Below are 26,656 nucleotides of genomic sequence, written 5' to 3'. Positions count from 1 at the left end.
ATAACTTTAGTATAATCACTGGATACATATAACAATTAAATTTTTTTTTCTTTTTACATTTTTTTTCTTTCCATGATGGCAGGTGAGGCCGTGCCTCCCCTGCCTCTAGTGACGGCACGTCACTGATTGATATATATATATATTTATATATATATATATATGTGTATATATAAGGTGCAATATATGTGAGGGCGCAGTCCCCCTCAAAAAATCTAAACAATATTTGCCAGTTTTATAGACTACCGCCGCTCATTTCCATTAGTAACACTTTGTGTAAAGAATTCCCAGTACAAATGGAACGCACCATAAATGTCCGGACTGCAAATGATTTGCACATGCACGAAACGCTGCAATTCCGCACCCTGTGATGGTATCTACTCTGCTCGCGCAGCTGACGAGCTCTACCGCCTGTGAGTGCTTTGGAACAGGGGAGGGGCTCACGGCAGCACCCTGTTTTATGCTTTCACCTTCAGAGTCTCGCAACACAAAAAAGTCTCCAAGAACACCGGTAAAAGCTGCGAGATTTGCCGCTAGGAGCTATTTACAAAAAAAAGTCGCCAAGAGGATTGGAAATTCACCAGATTGTTGGCAACGCTGGTTCAAGAGGCAATTTGGAAAGGGGGCAGGGGGGCGGGGGATAATCTGATCCCAGGCCAGTGAGGCCACACAAAACGAAATACTTCCAAATAAATTGTCTTTCATTCCTAAATTAAAATAGACCCATATACAGTCATGCTCATAAGTTTACATACCCTGGGAGAATTTATGATTTATTGGCCATTCTTCAGAGAATATGAATGATAACACAAAAACCTTTCTTGCACTCATGCTTAATGGTTGTGTGAAGCACAATAAGGAGGCACTTGAAGAAAAATGGGCTGCATGGCAGAGTCGCCAGAAGAAAGCCATTTCTATGCAAATGTCACAAAGTATCCCGCTTACATTACGCCAAACAGCACAGAAACAAGCCTCAAAACTTCTGGAACAAAGTAATTTGGAGTGATGGCTTTCTTCTGGTGACTCGACCATGCAGCCCATTTTTCTTCAAGTGCCTCCTTATTGTGCATCTTGAAACAGCCACAGCACAATTTTTCAGAGAGTCCTGTATTTAAGCTGAAGTTATTTGTGGATTTTTCTTTGCATCTCGAACAATTTTCCTGGCAGTTGTGGTTGAAATCTTTGCTGGTCTACCTGAATCCCTCATTTTCCACTTCTTAATCAGCGTTTGAACACTGATTGGCATTCTCAATTCCTTGGATATCTTTTTATACCCCTTTCCTGTTTTATGCAGTTCAATTACCTTTTCTCGCAGATCCTTTGACAATTATTTTGCCTTCCCCATGACTGAGAATCCAGAAACATCTGTGTAGCACTGGATGAAAGATGCAATGGTCTGTCAGAAGCCCAGAAACTCACTGACCTTTTATACACACACATTAATTACAAACAAACATGTCACAGGTGAGGATTGGAACCTTGATGAGCCATTCAAACCTGTTTGTGTCAACTTTTGTGCATGTTATCAGATCAAAGTCACTGGGGTATGTAAACTTTTGATCAGGGTCATTTGGGTACTTTCTTTTGTCAATATGATTTAAAAAGAGTAAACACAGTTGTTTGCCAATAAATAGCTTCACACAACCATTAAGCATGATTGGAAGAAAGGTTTTTGTGTTATCATTCATATTCTCTGAAGAATGGCCAATAAATCATAAATTCTCCCAGGGTATGTAAACTTATGAGCACAACTGTACCTACATATAGTAAATTGAGGTATGTGGAAAAAATGGGGGGGGGGGGGGGGGGGTCTGTGCAGTCATCTATGTGAGTCACGTGACTCCGGTTGATTGACGTGCGAAACAGTGACGCTTATTAAGACTATGTTTACACTGCAGGCCAAAGTGGCCCAAATCAGATTTTTTTTAGATCTGATTTTTTCCAGCTGACTGTTTTAACTGCAAGTAAAATGTGATTTTTATCAGACTCCAGTGTAAAACACACACAGCCCCAATGTGGCCCCAATGTCACTTGCATGCGCACTTTGAGAAAGTTGACCGGGAGGAAGTCGCTACTACTACAAAATAAAAGACATAACACCTTAAAAATTAGTTGTTTTTTTACAGGAAAATAAATTAAAGTAGTATAATGCCCAGGGCGTAAATCTAGCCGGGACTGCCTCTGATGATAAATTAATAATATTTTGCACTGATAGTTCTAATATTGCAAACAGCTCCTCAATGACTTTCCTATGAAGTGGGTCGAGTAGTCACGAGGTCTGTTTTGTCCATAAACGAGAGTTTCTCAAGTGTTACCTCATCAAAATGCGAAAGATTATTGTGGAGAGCATTTGCCCTAATGCCCATATTTGTATCTGCGATTATAGAACTTTGTTGAAGCAGTGACGTTGAGTCTTTAATCTCCTTTCTGATGAGCTCAATTTTCTTAGTAAAGAATTGCATAAAGTCATCAGGTTAGTGGGTGGAGCTATTAGTAATAATTCCCTTGTTGGGTTAGGGATGCTACTGTGTTAAACAAAAAATTGGATGAGTTTTATGTAAACGGATGAGATTGAAGGAAAACTTAGTTTTAGCTAAGGCAAGAGCCTGTTCGTAACTTATTAAACTATCACTCCATGCCAGACGGAAAACCTCTTGTTTGGTTGCACGCCATTTGGGGGCGGTATGGCGTAGTGGGTAGAGCGGCCGTGCCAGAAACCTGAGGGTTGCAGGTTCGCTCCCCGCCTCTTGACATTCAAATTGCTGCCGTTGTGTCCTTGGGCAGGACACTTCACCCTTGCCCCCGGTGCCGCTCACACTGGTGAATGAATGATAGGTGGTGGTCAGTCTACTTCAGGGCAGCTGTGGCTACAAATGTATCTTACCACCACCAGGTGTGAATGAATGATGGGTTCCCACTTCTCTGTGAGCGCTTTGAGTATCTAATAATAGAAAAGCGCAATATAAAATCTAATCCATTATTTTTATTATTTGCCTTCCACTTTTCTACATGATTCTTTAAGAGCTCTGGTTTCTTAAGGGATTATTTTTTCCGTTTTAACGGTGTCACTTCATCAATGGCATTACGCAGAGCATAATTAAAGTCGTCAGTACGGCCATCGATAGAGCTCACATAATTTGGGAATGGTGCCATAACCGAGGGCAGTAGGCCAGAGAGAGTCGCAGTTGTAGCAGCACTAATATTACGGCTGCTAAAGCAATGGTTATTCTCAGAACATTGGCAATGAGTCAGAACCTCAAATAATATGAAATAGTCCATCCATCCATCCGTTTTCTACCGCTTGTCCTTTTCGGGGTCGCGGGGGGTGCTGGAGCCTATCTCAGCTGCATTCGGGCGGAAGGCGGGGTACACCCTGGACAAGTCGCCACCTCATCACAGGGCCAACACAGATAGACAGACAACATTCACACTCACATTCACACACTAGGGCCAATTTAGTGTTGCCAATCAACCTATCCCCAGGTGCATGTCTTTGGAGTGATCGGACGTGATACAAACAACTACATTCATTTTATGAAATCTATACTATTACTGTTGCAATGTATTATTTTAAATAAGACCGCAAGTATCGATTATAGTCTGGAGGGCTACGCTCGCAAGGTCTAACGGTGTATTTCTGTTAATATTAAAATTGTCTTAAGATAATTATATTATCTGCATTAATCACCAGGTCAGCAACAAACTGTGAATTCGCTTAAAAATCTGAATAAGGCCCATTAGGGCAATAGATGATTGCCAGATAGACCGGTAGAGGAACTACATTCCTTGTAGTAAGAATCTCAAAAAATATATACTTATTACTTAGGTTAAGGCTAAAGTTAAGGTTAGTATCATAGATTAGGGCAACTCCTCCGGAACAAGCTACATGTGAATTTGTATAGTTCAGAGAAGATGTCTTGTTCAGCGGAAAAAGTAATTTGGTTTTAAACCACTGTGACCAATCAAGCTAAGATTGTTGGAGTAATTAAGTTCCTTCTTTTTCTCTATGCTCTTGTTGTGGGGCAGAGTGGTTTGTACATGAACATGCATCCTCCACTGTTGCAAATTCTAATACAAAGTAGCGCATATTTCTAACATATCTGTAGACTCGATATGGAATTGCTTAAAACTACACCTGATGGGGAGAAGCCGCAGTCAAAGTGGAGGCACGTACTGTAAATAAGACCGCCCACAAAACCGCACATCCTGAAGAGACTGTTAAAAAAAAACGTTTAAAGATGGTTTGTGAAACATGCTATGAAAAATGTTGACCAAAGAACCGTCATTACATGTTATGTAAACCACAAGGAAGTTTTTTAAATGTCTAAACAAATCATATTATGACCCCTTTAAGATAGATAGATAATACTTTATTGATTTCTTCAGGAGAGTTCCCTTAAAAGCGAGACTAATTGCCTGTATTGCTCATAATTGCTTTTCACAGGCAGGTGACCAGAGACAGTTACTCGATGTTGAGCTCTTTTCTATTGACATTACAAGTCGTAGTTATGTTTTTCTTTGTAATTTCAGATTGCCTCAACTTAGTGTCATTAGAGCCGACGTGTATGTCTGAATAGCTAGCGTTGAAACTAGCCTGTCGGGAGTGTGCAAGTCAGCTTCCTCAGGTTACTAAGGTTAGCTTCAATGTCGGGATCTCGAAATAGGAAATATTGTTTAGAAACATTACATATTGTGTAAAACAAACAACTACATTAGTTTTATGAAACAATGTAATTATATTGTTCACCATTTACTTTGTTGAGCAGACTTTTGTACTTCGAGCTGCCTCGCTGTCGTGCAAGCTATAGGAACTAGGAAACCGTTGTTTATGTTGCACATGGACGATTTTGAGTGACGGTGCTGAGTTAGACATGTTTTTGATGGTTTCTTTCTCTGATTTGGTCATCCGCTTCTTATTCTTCGCACTAACTTTCTCAGTTTCGTTACTTGGGGAGCAGGATTTTGTTAGATCTCTGGCTGTGGTCCGTTGGCAAATATTACTTCAGACGGTGGCGAAAATGCTTGTAACTCAAATTATGCCTGCAACTTAAAGCATAACAAAAAGCCGAGACACAGCTCGTTATCTAAAAATACTAGTGAGTTAAGCTACCTGTAAATTAAGGTACCACTGTACATGTAAGAAATGTTGTTTATTTTCTTCAATGGAGGATTATTGACTTAGGGGAGCAGCTCCATACGGTTTATGGAGAGACATACACAGTGAATCAAAGCCATCAATCAAATTTTATTTACATAGCCCTTAATCACAGGTTCTTTGAATGGCTGCATAGACCATAATTATATCATTGGTCTGAACCCACATCCGGGCAAGGAAAAACTCTTAATGGGAAAACACAGAAACCTTGGGCAGGGGCCGCAGATGTGGGGACCACTTTCCTGGGTGACTGGCTGCAACCGATGTCCAGTGGGTACTGTTTTTACAAATTATTCATAGTAATGTGAGAACTTCTAGCTGCCTCTGTGGCATCTATTTCTTCTGGTCGACGGACTGAACATCGAAAATACGAATCAGAGTTTAAAAATTTGGACAGTTCCGGTTCCCATCATTGCTCGATGCCCAACCCTAATTATGTGTTTTTGAGTAGTCCAGAAATATAATGTACTGTATTATTAAAGCCCAAGCACCAAGTGATAACAACAGTGTGAAGGCCTTTTTGTAGATTTATTATTATTATTACTATTAATCATTTCACTACTCTGTGCTCGAGGTAGTGAGTTTTTGTTTGAGAAATCAATCAATTCTACTGAAGTGACAATTTGATCCTGGTTTTCTAGGGCTTGTTGTATCGAGTTGTGCAAGGAGATATCAGTCCTTTCAGACTGGTCAGGATGAGCCAAAAGGACATGCAGGCTACCAAGGCACCAGACCAAAATGTAAAGGACACGTCAGAGGTAAATACCATGTCTGCTGTCGTGGGGAAAAATAATATTCAGCTAGGTGTGTAATTTATTCTCCAGTTTCCCTTTGAACTCAATAAAGTTATTTGTGTTTTAGGTTAAAAATGCTGCTGCACAAGGGCCAAGTTTTTTGCAGAAACCTGAAGTTGTGAAGGTTGACCTTTTCTGTTTAAACATTACTAAACCTGATAGAAGACCTGTGAGCAATGTAAGCGTTCATTCTATATTGATGCAGTCAGAAATGTTTTTAAGGATGTTAGTAACTTACTTTTAACAAGTTATTTAATGAAATATATTTTTTAACATGATTATATTGTGTTTTTACCCTTTAAAACAGAAGAGAAGTATTCCTACTCCCGCTCTTACTCCGAAGAACAGAAGAACTGAGCAAAGCAGAGAGAATGCAGTACCAGACGTTCTTACCTGTATGCTTAAAGACACAACTTCAGAGCACAAGGCTCACCTGTTTGATCTAAAATGCAAGATATGTACAGGTGAATAAAACAAATCTTTGGTATTTATAATACCATAATTTAACTGCATGTTAAACATAAAATTATGGATGGCAGTGAATTTCCTACAGCTTAAACAGGAAAAACAGCGGTCTAGTTTTAGGCCCTGAAGTCCAGAAAGATAAACTTTTACCAAAACTAAAACATTTTAAACCAACACAATCTATAAAATATCTCAGCATTATTTTTACTCTGAGCTGACTTTTATCCCACATATCAAAAATACCACCCATAGCAGGGGCCATAGAGGTCGGGTGCAATGTGAGCTGGGCGGCGGCCGAAGGCAGGGCACTTGGCGGTCCGATCCTCGGCTACAGAAGCTAGCTCTTGGGACGTGGAACGTCACCTCGCTGGGGGGGAAGGAGCCTGAGCTAGTGCGCGAGGTGGAGAAGTTCCGGCTAGACATAGTCGGACTCACTTCGACGCACAGCAACGGCTCTGGAACCAGTTCTCTCGAGAGGGGATGGACTCTCTTCCACTCTGGCGTTGCCGGCAGTGAGAGGCGACGGGCTGGGGTGGCGATTCTTGTTGCCCCCCGGCTCAGAACCTGCATATTGGAGTTCAACCCGGTGGACGAGAGGGTAGCTTCCCTCCGCCTTCGGGTGGGGGGACGGGTCCTGACTGTTGTTTGCGCTTACGCGCCAAACAGCAGCTCAGAGTACCCACCCTTTTTGGATTCACTCGAGGGAGTACTTGAAGGTGCTCCCCCGGGTGATTCCCTCGTTCTACTGGGGGACTTCAACGCTCATATTGGCAACGACAGTGAAACCCGGAGAGGCGTGATTGGTAAGAATGGCCGCCCGGATCTGAACCCGAGTGGTGTTTTGTTATTGGACTTTTGTGCCCGTCACGGATTGTCCATAACGAACACCATGTTCAAGCATAAGGGTGTCCCCATGTGCACTTGGCACCAGGACGCCCTGGGCCGCAGTTCCATGATCGACCTTGTAGTTGTGTCATCGGATTTGCGGCCTCATGTTTTGGACACTCGGGTGAAGAGAGGGGCGGAGCTTTCTACCGATCACCACCTGGTGGGGAGTTGGCTGCAATGGTGGGGGAGGATGCCGGACAGACCTGGCAGGCCCAAACGCATTGTGAGGGTTTGCTGGGAACGTCTGGCAGAGTCTCCTGTCAGAGAGAGTTTCAATTCCCACCTCCGGAAGAACTTTGAACATGTCACGAGGGAGGTGCTGGACATTGAGTCCGAGTGGACCATGTTCCGCACCTCTATTGTCTAGGCGGCTGATTGGAGCTGTGGCCGCAAAGTAGTTGGTGCCTGTCGTGGCGGTAATCCTAGAACTCGTTGGTGGACACCGTTGGTGAGTGATGCCGTCAAGCTGAAGAAGGAGTCCTATCGGGTTCTTTTGGCTCATAGGACTGCTGAGGCAGCGGACGGGTACCGACAGGCCAAGCGGTGTGCGGCTTCAGCGGTCGCGGAGGCAAAAACTCGGACATGGGAGGAGTTCGGGGAAGCCATGGAAAACGACTTCCGGACGGCTTCGAAGCGATTCTGGACCACCATCCGCCGCCTCAGGAAGTGGAAGCAGTGCACTATCAACAATAATAAAATAATAATGGATTCGATTTATATTGCGCTTTTTCTATTGTTAGATACTCAAAGCGCTCACAGAGAAGTGGGAACCCATCATTCATTCACACCTGGTGGTGGTAAGCTACATTTGTAGCCACAGCTGCCCTGGGGTAGACTGACGGAAGCGAGGCTGCCAGTTTGCGCCTACGGCCCCTCCGACCACCACCTACCATTCATTCATCATTCATTTCACCGGTGTGAGCGGCACCGGGGGCAAAGGGTGAAGTGTCCTGCCCAAGGACACAACGGCAGCGATTTTTTGGATGGTAAGAGGCGGGGAGCGAACCTGCAACCCTCAGGTTTCTGGCACGGTTGCTCTACCCACTACGCCACGCCGTCCCAACACCGTGTATGGTGAGGATGGTGTTCTGCTGACCTCAACTGCGGATGTTGTGGATTGGTGGAGGGAATACTTCGAAGACCTCCTCAATCCCACCAACACATCTTCCTATGAGGAAGCAGTGCTTGGGGAATCTGTGGTGGGCTCTCCTATTTCTGGGGCTGAGGTAGTTAAAAAGCTCCTCGGTGGCAGGGCCCCGGGGGTGGATGAGATCCGCCCGGAGTTCCTTAAGGCTCTGGATGCTGTGGGGCAGTCTTGGTTGACAAGACACTGCAGCATCGCGTGGACATCGGGGGCGGTACCTCTGGATTGGCAGACCGGGGTGGTGGTTCCTCTCTTTAAAAAGGGGAACCGGAGGGTGTGTTCTAACTATCAGGGGATCACACTCCTCAGCCTTCCCGGTAAGGTCTATTCAGGTGTACTGGAGAGGAGGCTACGCCGGATAGTCGAACCTCGGATTCAGGAGGAACAGTGTGGTTTTCGTCCTGGTTGTGGAACTGTGGACCAGCTCTATACTCTCGGCAGGGTCCTTGAGGGTGCATGGGAGTTTGCCCAACCGGTCTACATGTGCTTTGTGGACTTGGAAAAGGCATTCGACCGTGTCCCTCGGGAAGTCCTGTGGGGAGTGCTCAGAGAGTATGGGGTATCGGACTGTCTGATTGTGGCGGTCCGCTCCCTGTATGATCAGTGTCAGAGCTTGGTCCGCATTGCCGGCAGTAAGTCGGACACGTTTCCAGTGAGGGTTGGACTCCGCCAAGGCTGCCCTTGTCACTGATTCTGTTCATAACTTTTATGGACAGAATTTCTAGGCGCAGTCAAGGCGTTGAAGGGATCCGGTTTGGTGGCTGCAGGATTAGGTCTCTGCTTTTTGCAGATGATGTGGTCCTGATGGCTTCATCTGGCCAGGATCTTCAGCTCTCACTGGATCGGTTCGCAGCTGAGTGTGAAGCGACTGGGATGAAAATCAGTACCTCCAAGTCCGAGTCCATGGTTCTCGCCCGGAAAAGGGTGGAGTGCCATCTCCGGATTGGGGAGAAGACCCTGCCCCAAGTGGAGGAGTTCAAGTACCTCGGAGTCTTGCTTACGAGTGAGGGAAAAGTGGATCGTGAGATTGACAGGCGGATCGGTGCGGCGTCTTCAGTAATGCGGACGCTGTATCGGTCCGTTGTGGTGAAGAAGGAGCTGAGCCGCAAGGCAAAGCTCTCAATTTACCTGTCGATCTACGTTCCCATCCTCACCTATGGTCATGAGCTTTGGGTTATGACCGAAAGGACAAGATCACGGGTACAAGCGGCCGAAATTAGTTTCCTCCGCCGGGTGGCGGGTCTCTCCCTTAGAGATAGGGTGAGAAGCTCTGTCATCCGGGAGGAGTTCAAAGTAAAGCCACTGCTCCTCCACATCGAGAGGAGCCAGATGAGGTGGTTCGGGCATCTGGTCAGGATGCCACCCGAACGCCTCCCTAGGGAGGTGTTTAGGGCACGTCCGACCGGTAGGATGCCACGGGGAAGACCCAGGACACGTTGGGAAGACTATGTCTCCCGGCTGGCCTGGGAACGCCTCGGGATCCCCCGGGAAGAGCTAGACGAAGTGGCTGGGGAGAGGGGCGGCGTGGCGAATTTGGTAGAGTGGCCGTGCCAACAATCAGAGGGTTGCTGGTTACTGGGGTTCAATCCCCACCTTCTACCATCCTAGTCAAGTCCGTTTTTTCCTTGGGCAAGACACTTCACCCTTGCTCCTGATGGCTGCTGGTTAGCGCCTTGCATGGCAGCTCCCGCCATCAGTGTGTGAATGTGTGTGTGAATGGGTGAATGTGGAAATACTGTCAAAGCGCTTTGAGTACCTTGAAGGTAGAAAAGCGCTATACAAGTATAACCCATTTATCATTTAAATCTGGGCTTCCCTGCTTAGGCTGCTGCCCCCGCGACCCGACCTCAGATAAGCGGAAGAAGATGGATGGATGGATATCAAAAATATGTTTTTTTATCATCTTAAGAACATAGCAATAGCCTCCTTTTTTCTCTCTAGGTGCTAATGCATGCTTTTTTCCCCCCTGTTGTTTATTTCTTGCTCTCTGGTCGCCCCAAAAAGAATATTACAAATCTACAACTAATAGAAAACTCAGCCGTATGCGAGTGCTGACAAAGACCAGTTTTAAAGTCATTGCATTAGCTCCCTGTTCGCTTCAGTGTCAATTTAAGAAGTTTTATTATTCGTTTTTAAATGTGTTAATGGCCTTGCGCCTTTTTATCTATATGACATGCTTTTATCGTATCAACCTTCACGGATCGTGAGGTCCTCTGACACCAAACCTATCGATATCTACAGTATATCAATTACCAGAACAAAGACCTCCTGTGAGGCAGCTACTTGTAGAATAGCCTGTAGAAGAGCTTCAGGACTGCACGGTGCGTAAATTAAAAAAAAAAATTAAAAATTAAAAAAGTTATTTAAAATGTTTGTATTGCTATTATTACTGCTATTATTCTCTTTTATGTTTTTATTTATGTATTAACCTAATTATATTTTATTTTATTGTAAAATATTTATACATCTTTTTTTTTGTATGTTAATTTTTAAGTATTCGCCAATGTGGACACCTCAAAGGTGGCGTTTTCCTCAATTCTTAGTGCCATACCATCTTGTTATTGCCAATAGTGCTTTGTGTGCATGTGTGTAGATTTGTTTTTCTCTTTTCTCCTTCTAAACGGCAATAAAGCCCTTTGTTGTAACTTTGTAAAATTTGGATTTATTGATAATTCAATATCTCCTCATTGTTGATTACATATTGTTTTTGTATTCATTGTCAAAGGGCAAATACCACAATTTCGAGAAGAGGAACCTACAAATAAGAAAAAAAGAGTTTCTGAATCAAGCGACAAGCATTATTCACGGCGGAGAAAGGAAGATGACTCACCACTGCGGGCGCCACCAGACTCGCCTGACATGGATTTTTCAACAGACTGTCCTTACGACCCTTCATCCCGCCTTATTATTGACACGGGTGATTTGACCATTGTTGAATCTCCTGCTTCTACTGTAATGGATTCCCCTGCCTCTCCTACTTTGGAGTCTCCTGCCTCCCCTGTCCTGGAGTCTCCTACATCCCCTACTGATGATACTTCAAAAACCACAACACCAAAAAGAGCATACACACCTGTTGTGATTCCAGCCGTCTCCACAGTAACTATTACAAGGCGTGACCCACGAACTGCAGCTAACAGGAGCTCTGCTGCATTTAGTGGTACCACAAATACGTCCCACAATCAATCAGCACCTTATGCTCCACGAGGGGCTTCCTCTGCGCCATCATTAGTACCAACCTTGACAGCGCAACCAACAAAAGTAATACCAAAACCTATTCTAATGAAGCCCCCCTCTTCAGCTGATCCCAGATTTTATGACACATCATCAAGGTATTCATCAAAACGTACCAAATAAGTACATGAATCTTAATTCAATTCTCATCTTATTTACACATTGTATAATGTGGTGAAATACCTCAATTGTAAATTTTGGTTTGTTTTTCAGGACTGTGATTTCTGAATCTCCAGTCGATGGTGCAACTGCGCAGTTTCTGGCTAAGCAGGAAATACTGTGGAAAGGCTTCCTGAACATGCTCACTGTATCAAAGTTTGCGACAAAGGGGTATCTGGTTTCAGGATCTGCTGAAATTCTAAAATCGGTAAAAGGATGAACAGTCAGCGAGATCGTCCTCAGGGTTCAAACTAAAAATAATGATCACTTGTTTTTAGGAACTGCCAGATACCATAGAAATCGGAGGAAGAATCATGCCTCAAACAGTATGGGACTATGTTGCAAAGCTAAAGACCTCACTTACAAAGGTAAGCAGCAAGTATATTATATTCATTTGTATTGTGTGATACTATTCAAATAACATACCCTTTTTTATTTTTTAATAGGATTTATGTGTGATCCGCTTTCATCCTGCTACTGAAGAAGAAGAGGGGGCATACGTCTCTCTCTTTTCCTATTTCAGCAGCAGAGGGCGTTTTGGTGTTGTGTCAAACAACAGCCGTTCCATCAAGGATGTCTATCTTCTACCACTTAGTGCAAAGGAATCAATCCCATCCATACTACAACCTCTGGAAGGACCAGGTGGGATAATGCATGGGCCATTATATTAGGGGAAAAAAATTCTAAATACATTATTTATTCTTGTGTAGTTATTTTCAATTCCAGTTAAATTTATGGATTTGAAGCTACTAGCAACATACTGTTTAGGTTGCAGGCTTGTTATTTTATGGTTACCTTTATTCTACCGAGACATTAGTTCTTACAACATAATACCTTATTACTCTAACTTATTACAATTGAATTGAATTGAGTTAAATGTGTAATGTACAACACATAGCGTATTGTTTCATGTTATATGTTGCTCATTGCTACCTATAAAGTTATCTAGCATTAGTGGACCATTAAATTACATTTTGATGATTAAATTCTTCACTTCACAGGACTTGAAAAAGTCAGGCCCAATCTTCTTCTTGGTTTGGCAGTTATCCAAAAAACAAAACGTCCAGGAAGTGTGCTTCAGGAAATTGAACAGAAAAAAACAAGGGTTCACCTGTCTAAAGACCCCATGTGGATCCCAAAACCTCCAGTTCTTTATGGTTCTGACAAATTGGAGCTGTCCCAACCCCATGTTCTACAGACCCCTGCGAGCACAAGCCATCCCCTCGCACCCTCTTATCCTGGGTCACCATCTGATTCATCTTCTAACTCAGATAACATGCCATTACTACTGGCCTCCATTAAATCAAACCCTGCTGTTTCCACCTCAGCACCTGCTGCATCAACTCCGTCCACATCCAATAATGACAAAAATCTTAAATTTCCAAGTGATGATACACCACTAAAGACTATCTTGAGTACATTGTTCCAAAATAAGCCAACTAGTATCATGGTTTCGAATGACAAATATTCTGCTACTAATACTACAACAGTAAGTGCTACGAAGGGCTCTGTACTTTCTCGTGTGTCAGGATCAACGGTTGATCCAATTGTTCAACAGTACGGGCAGAAAGCTAAAGTCAAAGCAATAGAAGAAGAGGAAAATGCATTTGATCGTCCATATGACCCAGAAGAGGAGTATGATCCAGCAATAGGATATGGAACCTTTTCTTCACAGACCCCAGAAAACAAGCTGGAAGACCTTCCATTTTCAGGTTTTAATGATGACTACGATGTAGCCTACGATCCTGAAGATGAGACTATTTTTCAAGATTTACCAAGTGATGCAAAGAAATGTTCTGATCAATCTCAAATATTGAACTGTCCATCGTCATTGGTAATTTCAGCACAAGCTAAAACACCTACTTGTACTACTAATTCACCCAAGGCTTCTTCAGTAACTGAAGTTCTGCAGACCATTCCGACCGGCACCGTGGTTGTCTCAGCTGCTACATTGACTGAGCAGCAGCGAATGCTTGAGGAGCTTAATAAACAGATTGAAGAGCAAAAACAACAATTAAAGGAACAAGAAGAGGCACTTCGTCAACAAAAAGAGGCTGTAGGTATGTTCATGGCACAATTTTCTGTTAGTGATTCCATGATGTCTGCTTCCTCAAAGTCTCTGCCTCTCAGTCAGGTTTCATCCCTTCAGAGTAGTATAATTCACTCAGAGTCAAAACCTTTTGAAGAAAGAGATTCAAAGCCAAAAATAGCCAGCAATCTAACAAATTATGTTGATGATCCAAACTCTGAATCACCATCTGATAAGCAGGAAAACACAAATGTTAATCCTTGTTTAAACACACCATCAGTCACAGAGCAAGATGACGTATCTGGCAATATAAAGGACAATGACAAATACTCATCTGCTGGTGAGATTGAAGATTCTGATGTACCTTATGATCCAGAGGATGACCTTTTCAATGAAATTCAAGATGATGTATTTCAAGGAAGCACTACAAATATTCAGGATTCATGTTCATCTACAACAGGACACAGGGGCACTTCTCCGAATTCATATCACAGCAGAAGGCATAGGTCATCACCAAAGAGGCGGAGTCATCGTGAAAGAGATAGTCACAGAAGTCCTTCAAGTAGATCCCAGCGGCGTTCTACTTCACATTCTCAGAAACACAGAGAAAGGAATAGACACAGAAAAAGTGAAAGAGACAGGTCAAAACATAGAAGTAAAGACCACTCTGAACGCCAGGGTCGTCATCATAAAGTACATAGTACAAGGCGGCATTCCCGCGACCGTAAAAGATCACCTTCCTCTTCCAGCAAAAGAGATTTGGTGTCCCATGCACATGAGTTTAGGGTAGCTTCCCCTAATAACAGTGAACAGCATCAATTAAAGTCCAAGGTTGATGGTGTTAATAATCCCAATCAAAAAAGCGCTGATAAAGACCTTTCACAAAAAAATGTTGATTTAAAACCTGAGACTTCACAGCAACCAGTCAGTGTGCACAATAATTCACACATCCAACACATTCAGCAGGGAACAGGTGGAAATAAACTTGAAATTCCAATTCCTTTGAGAGTAATTGACCCACCCATTCGAGATTCGCCAGAGAGTCCTGATCCTGATCCACGATTTATAGCACCTACCAGTATCAGAGATAATCATCCAGCTGAATCTGAGGACATCATAGATTCTGTGAGACAAATCAGTGACCCACTTGAGAAAGTTAAAAATGATTGCCAGATTTATGGAAGTGAAGAAATGTTAGTGAACATGCCACTGTCCATTGAAGATATGAAATCAAATGTTGGCATGGATTTGAGCACTACAGATGTACAGGGATCAGATTCAGGGGAACAAGATATGTCAGGAAAATGTTTAGAGCTGAAGCATTCCGAAATGAAAAAAATAGATCATGCAGTAATAACAGATGTACCTGAACTAGGCATAGCGTTGACATGTTTAGATAGTGGTCCAGAACACCATACCAGCCATCATAAAATCAAAATTGAGGGGAATTCGTCTGAGTCAAAATACACAGGTGAGAAGCCAGATGTTACTGGACAGCCGCAGATGACTGGAAAAGTTATTGAACCCAATAATCAAAGTTGTAATTTCCCCAAGATGAGAGATTTTCAGCCACTTAGAAGAGATGTTGGCCTAAACAGAGGTAATTGTAATCAAGAAAATAGTGTAAAATCAAATTTGTCAACAGGCTCGGAGAATAACTTTTTGACTGCATCCCCAGCTGTGTCAGATGATAAACAACATATAAAACAAGATGATGCCTGTGTGAGGGGACCAGGGCCAAATATAAAATATAAAAATTCTGACACTTTTTGCATTGGACAAGACACCATTGGATCCGCAAATTCTCAGGAAGCACAATTCAATATTAAGTGTGAAAGAGGTATTCATGACTTTGACATGAAAGTATCACAAAAGCAAGTTGAACAGAGAAGGCATAATACAAGTGAAGCTTGTTATTTAGGTCCTGGTCAGAGTGTGGCTTGTTTGAGTGGTCAAGGTTTTAGTGATGCAGTCAATTCAAATGCTGTAAATTCAAGAAGAGGCATTGAAGAAACATGTCTAGATCACAGGCAAGTAAGCATTCAAGGAATAAACAATCAGGACCTCTGTCAACCAGATCCGTGGACTCGTGGGGGTCAAAACACAGAACTGGTTGAGTGTATGAGTGATCGAAATCAGAGTTGTCCAAGTTTAGTCAGAGATTATAACCATTTAAGTAATAGCAGAGGAACATCTTCAGTAAGAGTAGGGCAACTACCTCAAGTTGAAGTCCATCAGCCTGGTTGGACAGGTGCAAGTATGGAAATCTGTGGACATGACAGAAGAATTGCTCAAGGCGTAGACCCTTGTAAACCATGGGCGGTGGGAGGTCCAAATGTAAGGCCCTCAAAGAATGACGGAAGAGGACTAAGTGATCCAGAGGCCACGGGCCCATTGTGGGAAAAGATACAAGTGCAAGACAGGAGAGGACACGGCAGTCCAGAGTTCATGAAAACTGATCCCTTAAGTCAAGGACCTACTTTGGAGGGCATAAAGCAAGACAGGAGAGGAGATTTCATGGGATCAGAGACTGATGTCAGAGGACCTAATATGTATAACTGGCATGGAGCAGGGGCTGAGCGCGTATGTACTGACATGAGAGTTCCAGTACATGTTAGGAGAATACCAGATGTTGATGAGAGGACACAAGAAGTTGGAAATTCAACACTGGCTGGTATCATATCTGGCAGAGAATCTGTAGGTCCTGGTTTCAGGGGTCCAAAACCTGAAAACAAAAATCCAGTAATAAATATTGTAGGACATGGTATTAGAGTTCCACTCACCCCGGACCATTTAGGACCATGTTTTGAAAGAGGTCCAGGTATGGCGGGCCCTTTACATGTTAGGAGACAGGCAGAGGAAGGGCCGCTCAATAGAGGTCCTGTACCTGACTGGAAAGACTTGCCTACAAAGGGTACAAAACATGACATGAGAGGCCCAATAGTTCCAGATTTCAGTGAACCGTGGAATGCCAGGAGAGGCCCTGGAAGGGATATGCTACACTGTAATAGAAAAGGACCAGGAGGTCATGATGTAAGGGAACAAGGGCCTGTAGTCCAACGGTCTTCAATGGAATGTCGACGGATTGACCCAAACGGAGGCCCAAATTTCAGTGGACCAGGGAATGAAAGGAGAGATATGCCAGCGAATAGCCCCAAATTTGACAGGGAAAGACTTGGATATCCAGACTTTAGGGGAATGCAACCTGACAGAAGAGAATCATTTTTTTCTGAGCCACGGTCTGATAGGCTGCGAGGGCATATTAATGTAAAAGAGTCAAGGTTTGAAATGAAAGCCGTAGAGGGTCAAGAGCCTCTACATTTGATAAGACGGGGAGACAAAAACACCGATGTGTTTGGCACTGGGGCTTATGCATCAGGTCCTGAACATGACTTAATTGAAAATAGTTTTGAAAGGCTCAGTAATAGACAAGCATGGGACCCTCAGTCAGAAAGTTGGAATCCAAATATGGAGGAAACACGCCCCTACAGGAGAGGTTCAGATAGTAGGGGACCAGTACATGAAATACATTTCCCAGTGCCTGATAACCAAGGACATGGTCTATTTGCGGAACAGGGAATGATGGAACCAAGAATTTCAAAAATGAATAGACCAGGGCATCAAATATCAGGTCCAAACACAGAATGTTCAGGGCCTTTCAGTAGACAGCCCGAAAGGCAGGAAACAACATTTTGCAGTAGAGGCCCAGGACCTTTTGGACAGCTGCACCCAAATAAAAAACTTCCAGAAATGATGGACCCGGAGTCTAATCGTAGAAGTTCACATTTCAGAGCAGGTTTAGAGTCAGAGAGGAAAATTCCAAGTAGTCAAGATTTTAGAAGACCAACATGTCAAAGTAAAAATACAAATAATCGTTTAGGGCTAGAGAGACAAGAACCAGAAGAGCCAGATATCAGAAATCAGAACTTTGAGAAAGGTCTGGAGGACCCAGGTCGTAATTGGAGATCAGAGAGCCCACAATGCAGGGAACCAGAAATCACGCAGAACAACAGTAGATCAGGTTCAGATAAAAGAGAAGATCAAAGACATGGAAAGAAATGCGACTTCAGTGTGACGGGCTTTAGAGGTCCAGAATCAGGTATAAATTGTCATGGAAGCCGATGGAAAGTGACAGAGGGTGGCTACTCAGACTCTGAAATGCATTTTGAAGATGAGTGGAAACATCACGATAACCAATATCCTCACCCGATTCCAAAGGCTATTGATGCGCCAGTCTTGGAATATCCCGTGGATCCAGATGTACAGATAGGCCCTAATATTAGTGGGTTTGAGCTCAAGCCAGAAAGGGAAAATCTGCCATTTTCAGGACCTAGGAGAGGTCTTGAGGATGATTGGAGGGGTCCTGATTGTAGGGGTCCAGGCTCTTTTCAAGATGACAGGCTACGCCCTAGGCCTAGAGGTGTAGGACCCAGAAATGAATGTAGAAGGCCTGGTCGAGGAAGAACTGAGCCAAGATGGGGACCTGAGCACATTGACTTCAGAGAACGGGGCCATAAAAGAAGAGGTCCAGGCATGAAAGTACCTGGGTTAGATAAAAGAGGCGTTCACAAGGCTGTAAGGCAGTCAGACAATTCAAGAGGTTCACACACTGAAGGAACTAAACCTGTGCAGAGAAGTCCTAATTTAAATAATTCATTCCCAAACAAAAGAGAATTTGAGATGCATGACAACAACCCTGTGCGAAGAGAAATTGGTGATTTAGATGTAAGATTCTGTGGGCCTGAAAATCCAAATCTTGGTAGGCCGTTGAGGGATCTTAGAAGTTCAGAACCTAGAGCAGTGGAGCCAGAAAGACAAGGGTTAGACATTGAAATATCTGGGCCACGTAGACAAGGATTTGAACATGGTTATAGGATGCAAGGCCCAGAAATAAAGTTAATCCATAGCAAAAAAGACATATGGGGGCCACCTGGAGATTTAAAATCGGGGCTTGGGCCTGGTGAGTGGGTTGCAGACACTGAAGTTCCTGTGTGTAATAGAAAAGAAGAAGATGAAAGAGGCCCTGAATTAGACTCAAGGCAACGCAATCCTGCCATGAAGGATGACATGCAATGTTCAGACATAAGAGACTCAGGGAGGTACAACCGTAGCTCATTCAACATGAGAGGTAGACGGTCAAGGCATAGTGGTCGATCACCCTCTGGTTCTCAGAGTGGTTATCAGGGTAGTGACAGAAAGTCATTTGTCAGCTCAGTAAATCTCAAAAGTGAAGAAGTAAAAACTCCAAAACCTAGGGCTGGCTTGCTTCCGACTCCAACTGAAGGTCGTGTATCCGCACCAAATCGTATAATGAACAACATGCAGCAAAACAAATAAGCCCTCATGTTAACAAGTAGTAGCGTAGATGTAGACCAGTTAGTCAAGAAAGTTACATTGTTAAAAGGTAATGGCATGAGCTTGTAAAAGGTCTTGCTGGCTATGGTGGAGAACAGCAAATAAAATATCGTAATATGTGATTCATGATTCAGCAAAGACAGTAAAACAAATTTGACACACATCAAAATATCAATAAAGCTGCAAATCATAACAATATAACAGTATTAACAATACCAAAACAAAGGCAATGGATCGTTGTTTAAAGAAATGTCACCAGGGTATTTCTGTTAAACATGTTAGTCATGGTCTTTTATTCAGTGTGTTTAATTTTGTATGATTTTGAATAAGGTTGTATAATGGACCACTTGTGAGTTTAGGGTTTGGAGCATTTTCAATGACCCGTCAGAAATATTTGTACATAAATGTATATTTTTTAACAGTCTTAGTGTTTGTGTTGCTTCAGTTTGGGACTGATTAAATAAAAAGGTTTACTTTTTCTAATGTTCATTTGTCACATTTTTTGCTGTAAAGCAGTGTTATTTAACTGGCGGACGAAATCCGGCTTTGAAATAACACCAGACTGACCCCTGAGTTCAGTTCAAAACTTGGAAGGGAGTAACATTTTTGCTAAAAATGCTAATATAAATGATCTTTAATTGTGACTTGTATGCATTTAGTCTTTTAAAAGAATGGCAGATCATTGCGTTGACATTTTAACCCTCTAAAGGCCACTGTCCTCTATAATAGACAGTTGTGTTTTGTACAACAGGGCTATTTTTTCCCCGGAAATTTGTAACTCCTGACTGATGAAATAGACCAAAAACAAATGCAGAGGACGTTGGTTGTCAAAATAATAATATTGATGGGTGAAGTCTGGTCCTTAGGAACAATTTAGTTGAATATCCCTGCTATAAAGCAACACATCGGATCATGTCAACCATACATAAGACCCACATTTCTCGACCTGGCTGTTATCTACCGCCCCCAGGGCCCTATTCGGACTTTATCAGTGAATTCTCAGAGTTCGTTGCTATTCTAGTGACGCACGCCGACAATATAATCATAATGGGGGACTTTAATATCCATATGAATACCCCATCGGACCCTCAGTGCGTGGCGCTCCATACTATAATTGATAGCTGTGGTCTTACACAAATAATAAATGAAAGACCTAAACTCGATCCTGACCTCATGGTAAACTACCGGCCGGTGTCCCATTTTCCGTTTTAAAAGATTGTTGCACAGCAGCTAAATGAACACTTAGTGTCTAACAATCTCTGTGAACCCTTTCAATCCGGTTTCAGGGCAAATCACTCTACGGAGACAGCCCTCGCAAAACTGATTAATGATCTACTCCTAACGATGGATTCTGATGCGTCATCCGTGTTGCGCCTTCTTGATCTTAGCGCTGCTTTCGATACCGTCGATCATAATATTTTATTAGAGCGTATAAAAACACGTATTGGTATGTCAGACTTAGCCTTGTCTTGGTTTAACACTTATCTTACTGACAGGATGCAGTGCGTCTCCCATAACAATGGCACATCGGACTATGTTAAGGTAACGTGTGGAGTTCCCCAGGGTTCGGTTCTTGGTCCTGCACTCTTTAAAATCTACATGCTGCCGCTAGGTGACATCATACGCAAATACGGTGTTAGCTTTCACTGTTATGCTGATGACACACAACTCTACATGCCCCTAAAGCTGACAAACATGCCGGATTGTAGTCAGCGTGTCTTAAAGAAATTAAACAATGGATGTCCGCTAATTTTTTGCAACTCAACGCCAGGAAAACGGAAATGCTGATTATCGGTCCTGCGAGACACCGACATCTATTTAATAATACCACCTTAACATTTGACAACCAAACAAGTACACAAGGCGACTCGGTAAAGAATCTGGGTATTATCTTCGACCCAACTCTCTCGTTTGAGTCACACATTGAGTGTTACTAAAACGGCATTCTTTCATCTCCGTAATATCGCTAAAATTTGTTCCATTTTGTCCACTAGCGACGCTGAGATCATTATTCATGCGTTCGTTACGTCTCGTCTCGATTACTGTAACGTATTATTTTCGGGTCTCCCTATGTCTAGCATTAAAAGATTACAGATGGTACAAAATGCGGCTGCTAGATTTTTGACAGAAACAAGAAAGTTTGATCATATTACGCCTATACTGGCTCACCTGCACTGGCTTCCTGTGCACTTAAGATGTGACTTTAAGGTTTTACTACTTGCGTATAAAATACTACACGGTCTAGCTCCAGCCTATCTTGCCGATTGTATTGTACCATATGTCCCGGCAAGAAATCTGCGTTCAAAGAACTCCGGCTTATTAGTGATTCCCAGAGCCAAAAAAAAGTCTGCGGGCTATAGAGCGTTTTCTATTCGGGCTCCAGTACTATGGAATGCCCTCCCGGTAACAGTTAGAGATGCTACCTCAGTAGAAGCATTTAAGTCCCATCTTAAAACTCATTTGTATACTCAACCTTTAAATAGACCCCCTTTTTAGACCAGTTGATCTGCCGTTTCTTTTCTTTTCTCCTCTGCCCCCTCTTTCTTGTGGAGGAGGGTGGGACACACAGGTCCGGTGGCCATGGATGAAGTGCGGCTATCCAGAGTCGGGACCCGGGGTGGACCGCTCGCCTGTGCATCGGTTGGGGACATCTCTGCGCTGCTGACCCGTCTCCGCTCGGGACGGTCTCCTGCTGGCCTCACTATGGACTGGACTCTCACTATTATGTTAGATCCACTATGGACTGGACTTTCACAATATTATGTCAGACCCACTTGACATCCATTGCTTTCGATCTCCCCTAGAGAGGGGGGGTTACCCACATATGCGGTCCTCTCCAAGGTTTCTCATAGTCATTCAAATCGACGTCCCACTGGGGTGAGTTTTCCTTGCCCTTATGTGGGCTCTGTACCGAGGATGTCGTTGTGGCTTGTGCAGCCCTTTGAGACACTTGTGATTTAGGGCTATATAAATAAACATTGATTGATTGATTGATTGATTTCAGATCAGAGGTTTACACACTATATATGTATTAGAAGAATTAATGTCATACACATTTTGGGTCAACAATATTTTATTGGAACTGTTACTTATTTGGGATGGAATGGCTTCACTTTATTACATACATATTTCATTTATCTTGCTTTCCTCCCTATGTCATCCAAACAGTCCGTTTGGATTTTGTCAGTCCTGTCACATTTTTCTGACCTGTGACGTCTGCGGATATCTCTATATTTGGTAAAGGCTTACCGTCTTACCCAAAGGCCTTTGTGTGAATTTGCTATTTTATTTATCGTTCAAGCATTTGTAGTCCAAACGAGGTACAACCAAGATACAACACAAAGACCGAAAATGCTCTGTTGCTTGTTGTTTTAACCCAGTGGGTCTTAACCTGGGTTCGATCGAACCCTAGGGGTTCGGCGAGTCGGCCTCAGGGGTTCGGCGGAGCCTCCGCTGCGGTGGTCAGAACACACCCGGCTCATCGTGTAAATAAAAACTTCTCCCTATCGGCGTATTATGGATACCCCCAAACAATGTTCCCTCTAATTTTCCATATGCGTGGACTACTCAGTAACCTAGTGGTTAGAGTGTCCGCCCTGAGATCGGTAGGTTGTGAGTTCAAACCCCGGCCGAGCTACCAAAGACTATAAAAATGGGACCCATTACCTCCCTGCAGCATCAAGGGTTGGAATCGGGGGTTAAATCACCAAAAATAATTCCCGGGTGCGGCACCGCTGCTGCCCACTGCTCCCCTCACTTCCCAGTGGGTGAACAAAGGTGATGGGTCAAATGCATAGGACAAATTTCACCACACCTAGTGTGACAATCATTATTACTTTAACTTACAAACCCCGTTTCCATATGAGTTGGGAAATTGTGTTAGATGTAAATATAAACGGAATACAATGATTTGCAAATCATTTTCAACCCATATTCAGTTGAATATGCTACAAAGACAACATATTTGATGTTCAAACTGATAAACAAATAACAAATAATCATTAACTTTAGAATTTGATGCCAGCAACACATGACAAAGAAGTTGGGAAAAGTGGCAATAAATACTGATAAAGTTGAGGAATGCTCATCAAACACTTATTTGGAACATCCCACAGGTGAACAGGCAAATTGGGAACAGGTGGGTGCCATGATTGGGTATAAAAGTAGATTCCATGAAATGCTCAGTCATTCACAAACAAGGATGGGGCGAGGGTCACCCCTTTGTCAACAAATGCGTGAGCAAATTGTTGAACAGTTTAAGAAAAACCTTTCTCAACCAGCTATTGCAAGGAATTTAGGGATTTCACCTACGGTCCGTAATATCAAAGGGCTCAGAGAATCTGGAGAAATCACTGCACCTCAGGCTGTACTGCATCAACAAGCGACATCAGTGTGTAAAGGATATCACCACATGGGCTCAGGAACACTTCAGAAACCCACTGTCAGTAACTACAGTTGGTCGCTACATCTGTAAGTGCAACTTAAAACTCTCCTATGCAAGGCGAAAACCGTTTATCAACAACACCCAGAAACGCCGTCGGCTTCGCTGGGCCTGAGCTCATCTAAGATGGACTGATACAAAGTGGAAAAGTGTTCTGTGGTCTGACGAGTCCACATTTCAAATTGTTTTTGGAAACTGTGGACGTCGTGTCTTTCGGACCAAAGAGGAAAAGAACCATCCGGATTGTTATAGGCGCAAAGTGTAAAAGCCAGCATCTGTGATGGTATGGGGGTGTATTAGTGCCCAAGACATGGGTAACTTACACATCTGTGAAGGCGCCATTAATACTGAAAGGTACATACCGGTTTTGGAGCAACATATGTTGCCATCCAAGCAACGTTACCATGGATGCCCCTGCTTATTTCAGCAAGACAATGCCAAGCCACGTGTTACATCAACATGGCTTCATAGTAAAAGAGTGTGGGTACTAGACTGGCCTGCCTGTAGTCCAGACCTGTCTCCCATTGAAAATGTGTGGCGCATTATGAAGCCTAAAATATCACAACGGAGACCCCCGGACTGTTGAACAACTTAAGCTGTACATCAAGCAAGAATGGGAAATAATTCCACCTGAGAAGCTTAAAAAATGTGTCTCCTTGTCACGTTTCAGTGCACAGTGTCCACACGTATCGGAGAATAAAGTAATACTCTTAATCTTTAGCCTAATGGCATATTTATTACAAGTAGCGGCTGAAAATGGCGCGTCTCACAAAGAGCGTAATGACGTCACATCCTGTGTACGTACCGTAAACATATAGAACATACAGCACAACACAATAGGTACCGTAATGCAATGAGTAAATGGTAAAATGGGTTATACTTATTTAGCGCTTTTCTACCTTCAAGGTACTCAAAGCGCTTTGACACTATTTCCACATTCACCCATTCACACACACATTCACACACTGATGGCGGGAGCTGCCATTCAAGGCCCTAACCACGACCCATCAGGAGCAAGGGTGAAGTGTCTTGCTCAAGGACACAACGGACGTGACGAGGTTGGTAGAAGGTGGGGATTGAACCAGGAACCCTCAGGTTGCTGGCACGGCCACTCTCCCAACTGCGCCACGCCGTCCCCAAGTAAGGGCGCAATCCAAACACAACATTTAACACCCCCACTCGCCATTAACTCAATTGGTTACCTTGAGAAAAAATTACAATGCAAGAAAAGAAAATAGGGATCACATGTTGTCCCTTCCCCAATAAACAGAAAAACACACTGCACTTCTAAGTGCCAAACATGTCCTGTTTGAACCTTTTTAGCTTCATCTTGGTGGCTGGCTTTGTCAGAACATCGGCAATCATATTTTCAGTAGGACAGTACTCCAAAATCACTCTGCCACTTTTTATAGTTTCCCTTATGAAATGGTATTTGATATCTATGTGTTTACACCGTTGCCTGTTCACTGGGTTTTTGGCTAGTGCAATAGTGCCTTGATTATCTTCAAATACCTTTGTTTGTGTATAAGGGTATTTGTCAATGCCTCTGAGTAGCTGTCCTAGGTAGATACATTCTTGAATGGCTGATGCCAAAGACATGTACTCTGCCTCACATGTAGATAAAGCAACAGTAGCTTGTTTTCTTGTTTTCCATGAGATTAGAGAGCTACCTTCGCTTAGACTAGCACAATAACCTGATGTGCTTCTCTTGTCAGACACATCTGATGCCCAGTCAGCGTCACTGTACACTCTCAATCCCAGTTTTTCAGTTTTATTTCCTTTGAAACATAACTTGTTTTCTGCTGTACCTTTGAGGTATCTAAACACATGTTTTACTGTGTTTGGCTCAGCAAAGTATTGGGATAATTTACTGACCACAAAACTTATGTCTGGACGTGTGCATGTGGACAAGTAGATTAGGCTTCCAACAGCCTCCCTGAACCTTCTATGATCTGTCATTTTGTCTGCATCACCTGTGTACTCTAGTTTTGGTTCACATGGAGTCTCTCTGGACTTGCAATTTTGCATTTCAAATCTCTCTAAGATTTTGTGAACATATCTCTCTTGAGACATTGTGACTTTACCATTTGTTTGGTCAAAATCTATTCCCAGAAAATGTTTCAATTTTCCTAGATCCTTCATTTTGAATCTTTCAGTGAGCATCATTTTCACACTGTTGAGTACACCATTGTTTTTAGATGCTATGATGAGATCGTCTACCCATACAAGTAAAATCACTTTCTCATAATGCTCCTCTCGTGAGTACACACAATGATCAGCAGAATTTTGTACAAAACCATTCTCAGTTAGACATGTGTGCAACATTGCATTCCAATTTCTACCGGACTGTTTCAAACCATAGAGAGACTTGTGCAATTTACACACTAGCTTTTCACCTGTGACTGATTCTTTCTCATAGCCTTCTGGCTGTTCGATATAAATTTCGCAATCGAACGGGGCGTGAAGATAAGCAGTCTTTACATCAAGCTGGTGCAGCACTAGCTCCTCTTGTGCCGCCTTTTGCATGATCACCCTCACACTTGTCATGTCTGCTGTGGGTGAAAATGTCTCTTTGTAGTCAGTTCCCTTTTTCTGACTGTAGCCTTTCGCTACGAACCTCGCTTTGTATTTATCTGTTCCGTCAATGTCACTCTTGAGGGCATAGACCCATTTTCCCCCCACTGCCTGTTTGCCCGGTGGCAAATGGGTGAGGCTAAAGGTGTCGTTTTCCTCCAGTGACTTCACCTCATCATCCATAGCATTTTTCCACTGCCTTGATTTGTTTGACATTATCGCTTCCTTGTAGGTTTGAGGAATGTCACATACTGCTCTGTAGCAAGAGTCCACGCATGTTACAAATTTGTCCATTGTATCCTCAGTCTCAAACTCCTGTAAGTGAACCGGCCTCCTCCTGGTTCGCGATGGGTTCCTTCTCTTTACAGTGTCAGTGACTCTACCCGGCTGTGTGCGTTCAGTCTGTTCAGGTAAAGTCTCAGAA

At 43.2% G+C, this 26,656-nt stretch overlaps 1 protein-coding gene across 2 annotated transcripts in view; it reads left to right on the top strand.

The window, feature by feature from the left end:
• Positions 1 to 21,252, top strand: part of LOC133653989 (death-inducer obliterator 1-like) — a 74,580-nt gene extending 53,328 nt beyond the window's left edge. For both annotated transcript variants that reach the window (XM_062053884.1, XM_062053883.1), the window contains exons 9-16: positions 5,794 to 5,910; positions 6,014 to 6,124; positions 6,254 to 6,410; positions 11,169 to 11,772; positions 11,888 to 12,041; positions 12,112 to 12,201; positions 12,280 to 12,475; positions 12,835 to 21,252. In XM_062053884.1, the coding sequence (XP_061909868.1) occupies positions 5,794 to 5,910; positions 6,014 to 6,124; positions 6,254 to 6,410; positions 11,169 to 11,772; positions 11,888 to 12,041; positions 12,112 to 12,201; positions 12,280 to 12,475; positions 12,835 to 19,199 (7,794 nt within the window). In that variant the 3' untranslated portion in view covers positions 19,200 to 21,252. The remainder of the gene's footprint in view (positions 1 to 5,793; positions 5,911 to 6,013; positions 6,125 to 6,253; positions 6,411 to 11,168; positions 11,773 to 11,887; positions 12,042 to 12,111; positions 12,202 to 12,279; positions 12,476 to 12,834) is intronic.
• Positions 21,253 to 26,656: the final 5,404 nt, after the last annotated feature.

The sequence above is a fragment of the Entelurus aequoreus genome, linkage group LG07, assembly GCF_033978785.1.
Source record: "Entelurus aequoreus isolate RoL-2023_Sb linkage group LG07, RoL_Eaeq_v1.1, whole genome shotgun sequence".
Lineage (NCBI taxonomy): Eukaryota > Metazoa > Chordata > Actinopteri > Syngnathiformes > Syngnathidae > Entelurus > Entelurus aequoreus.
Note: the sequence above shows the minus strand (reverse complement) of the source record. Positions and strands in the feature narration are given on the sequence as shown.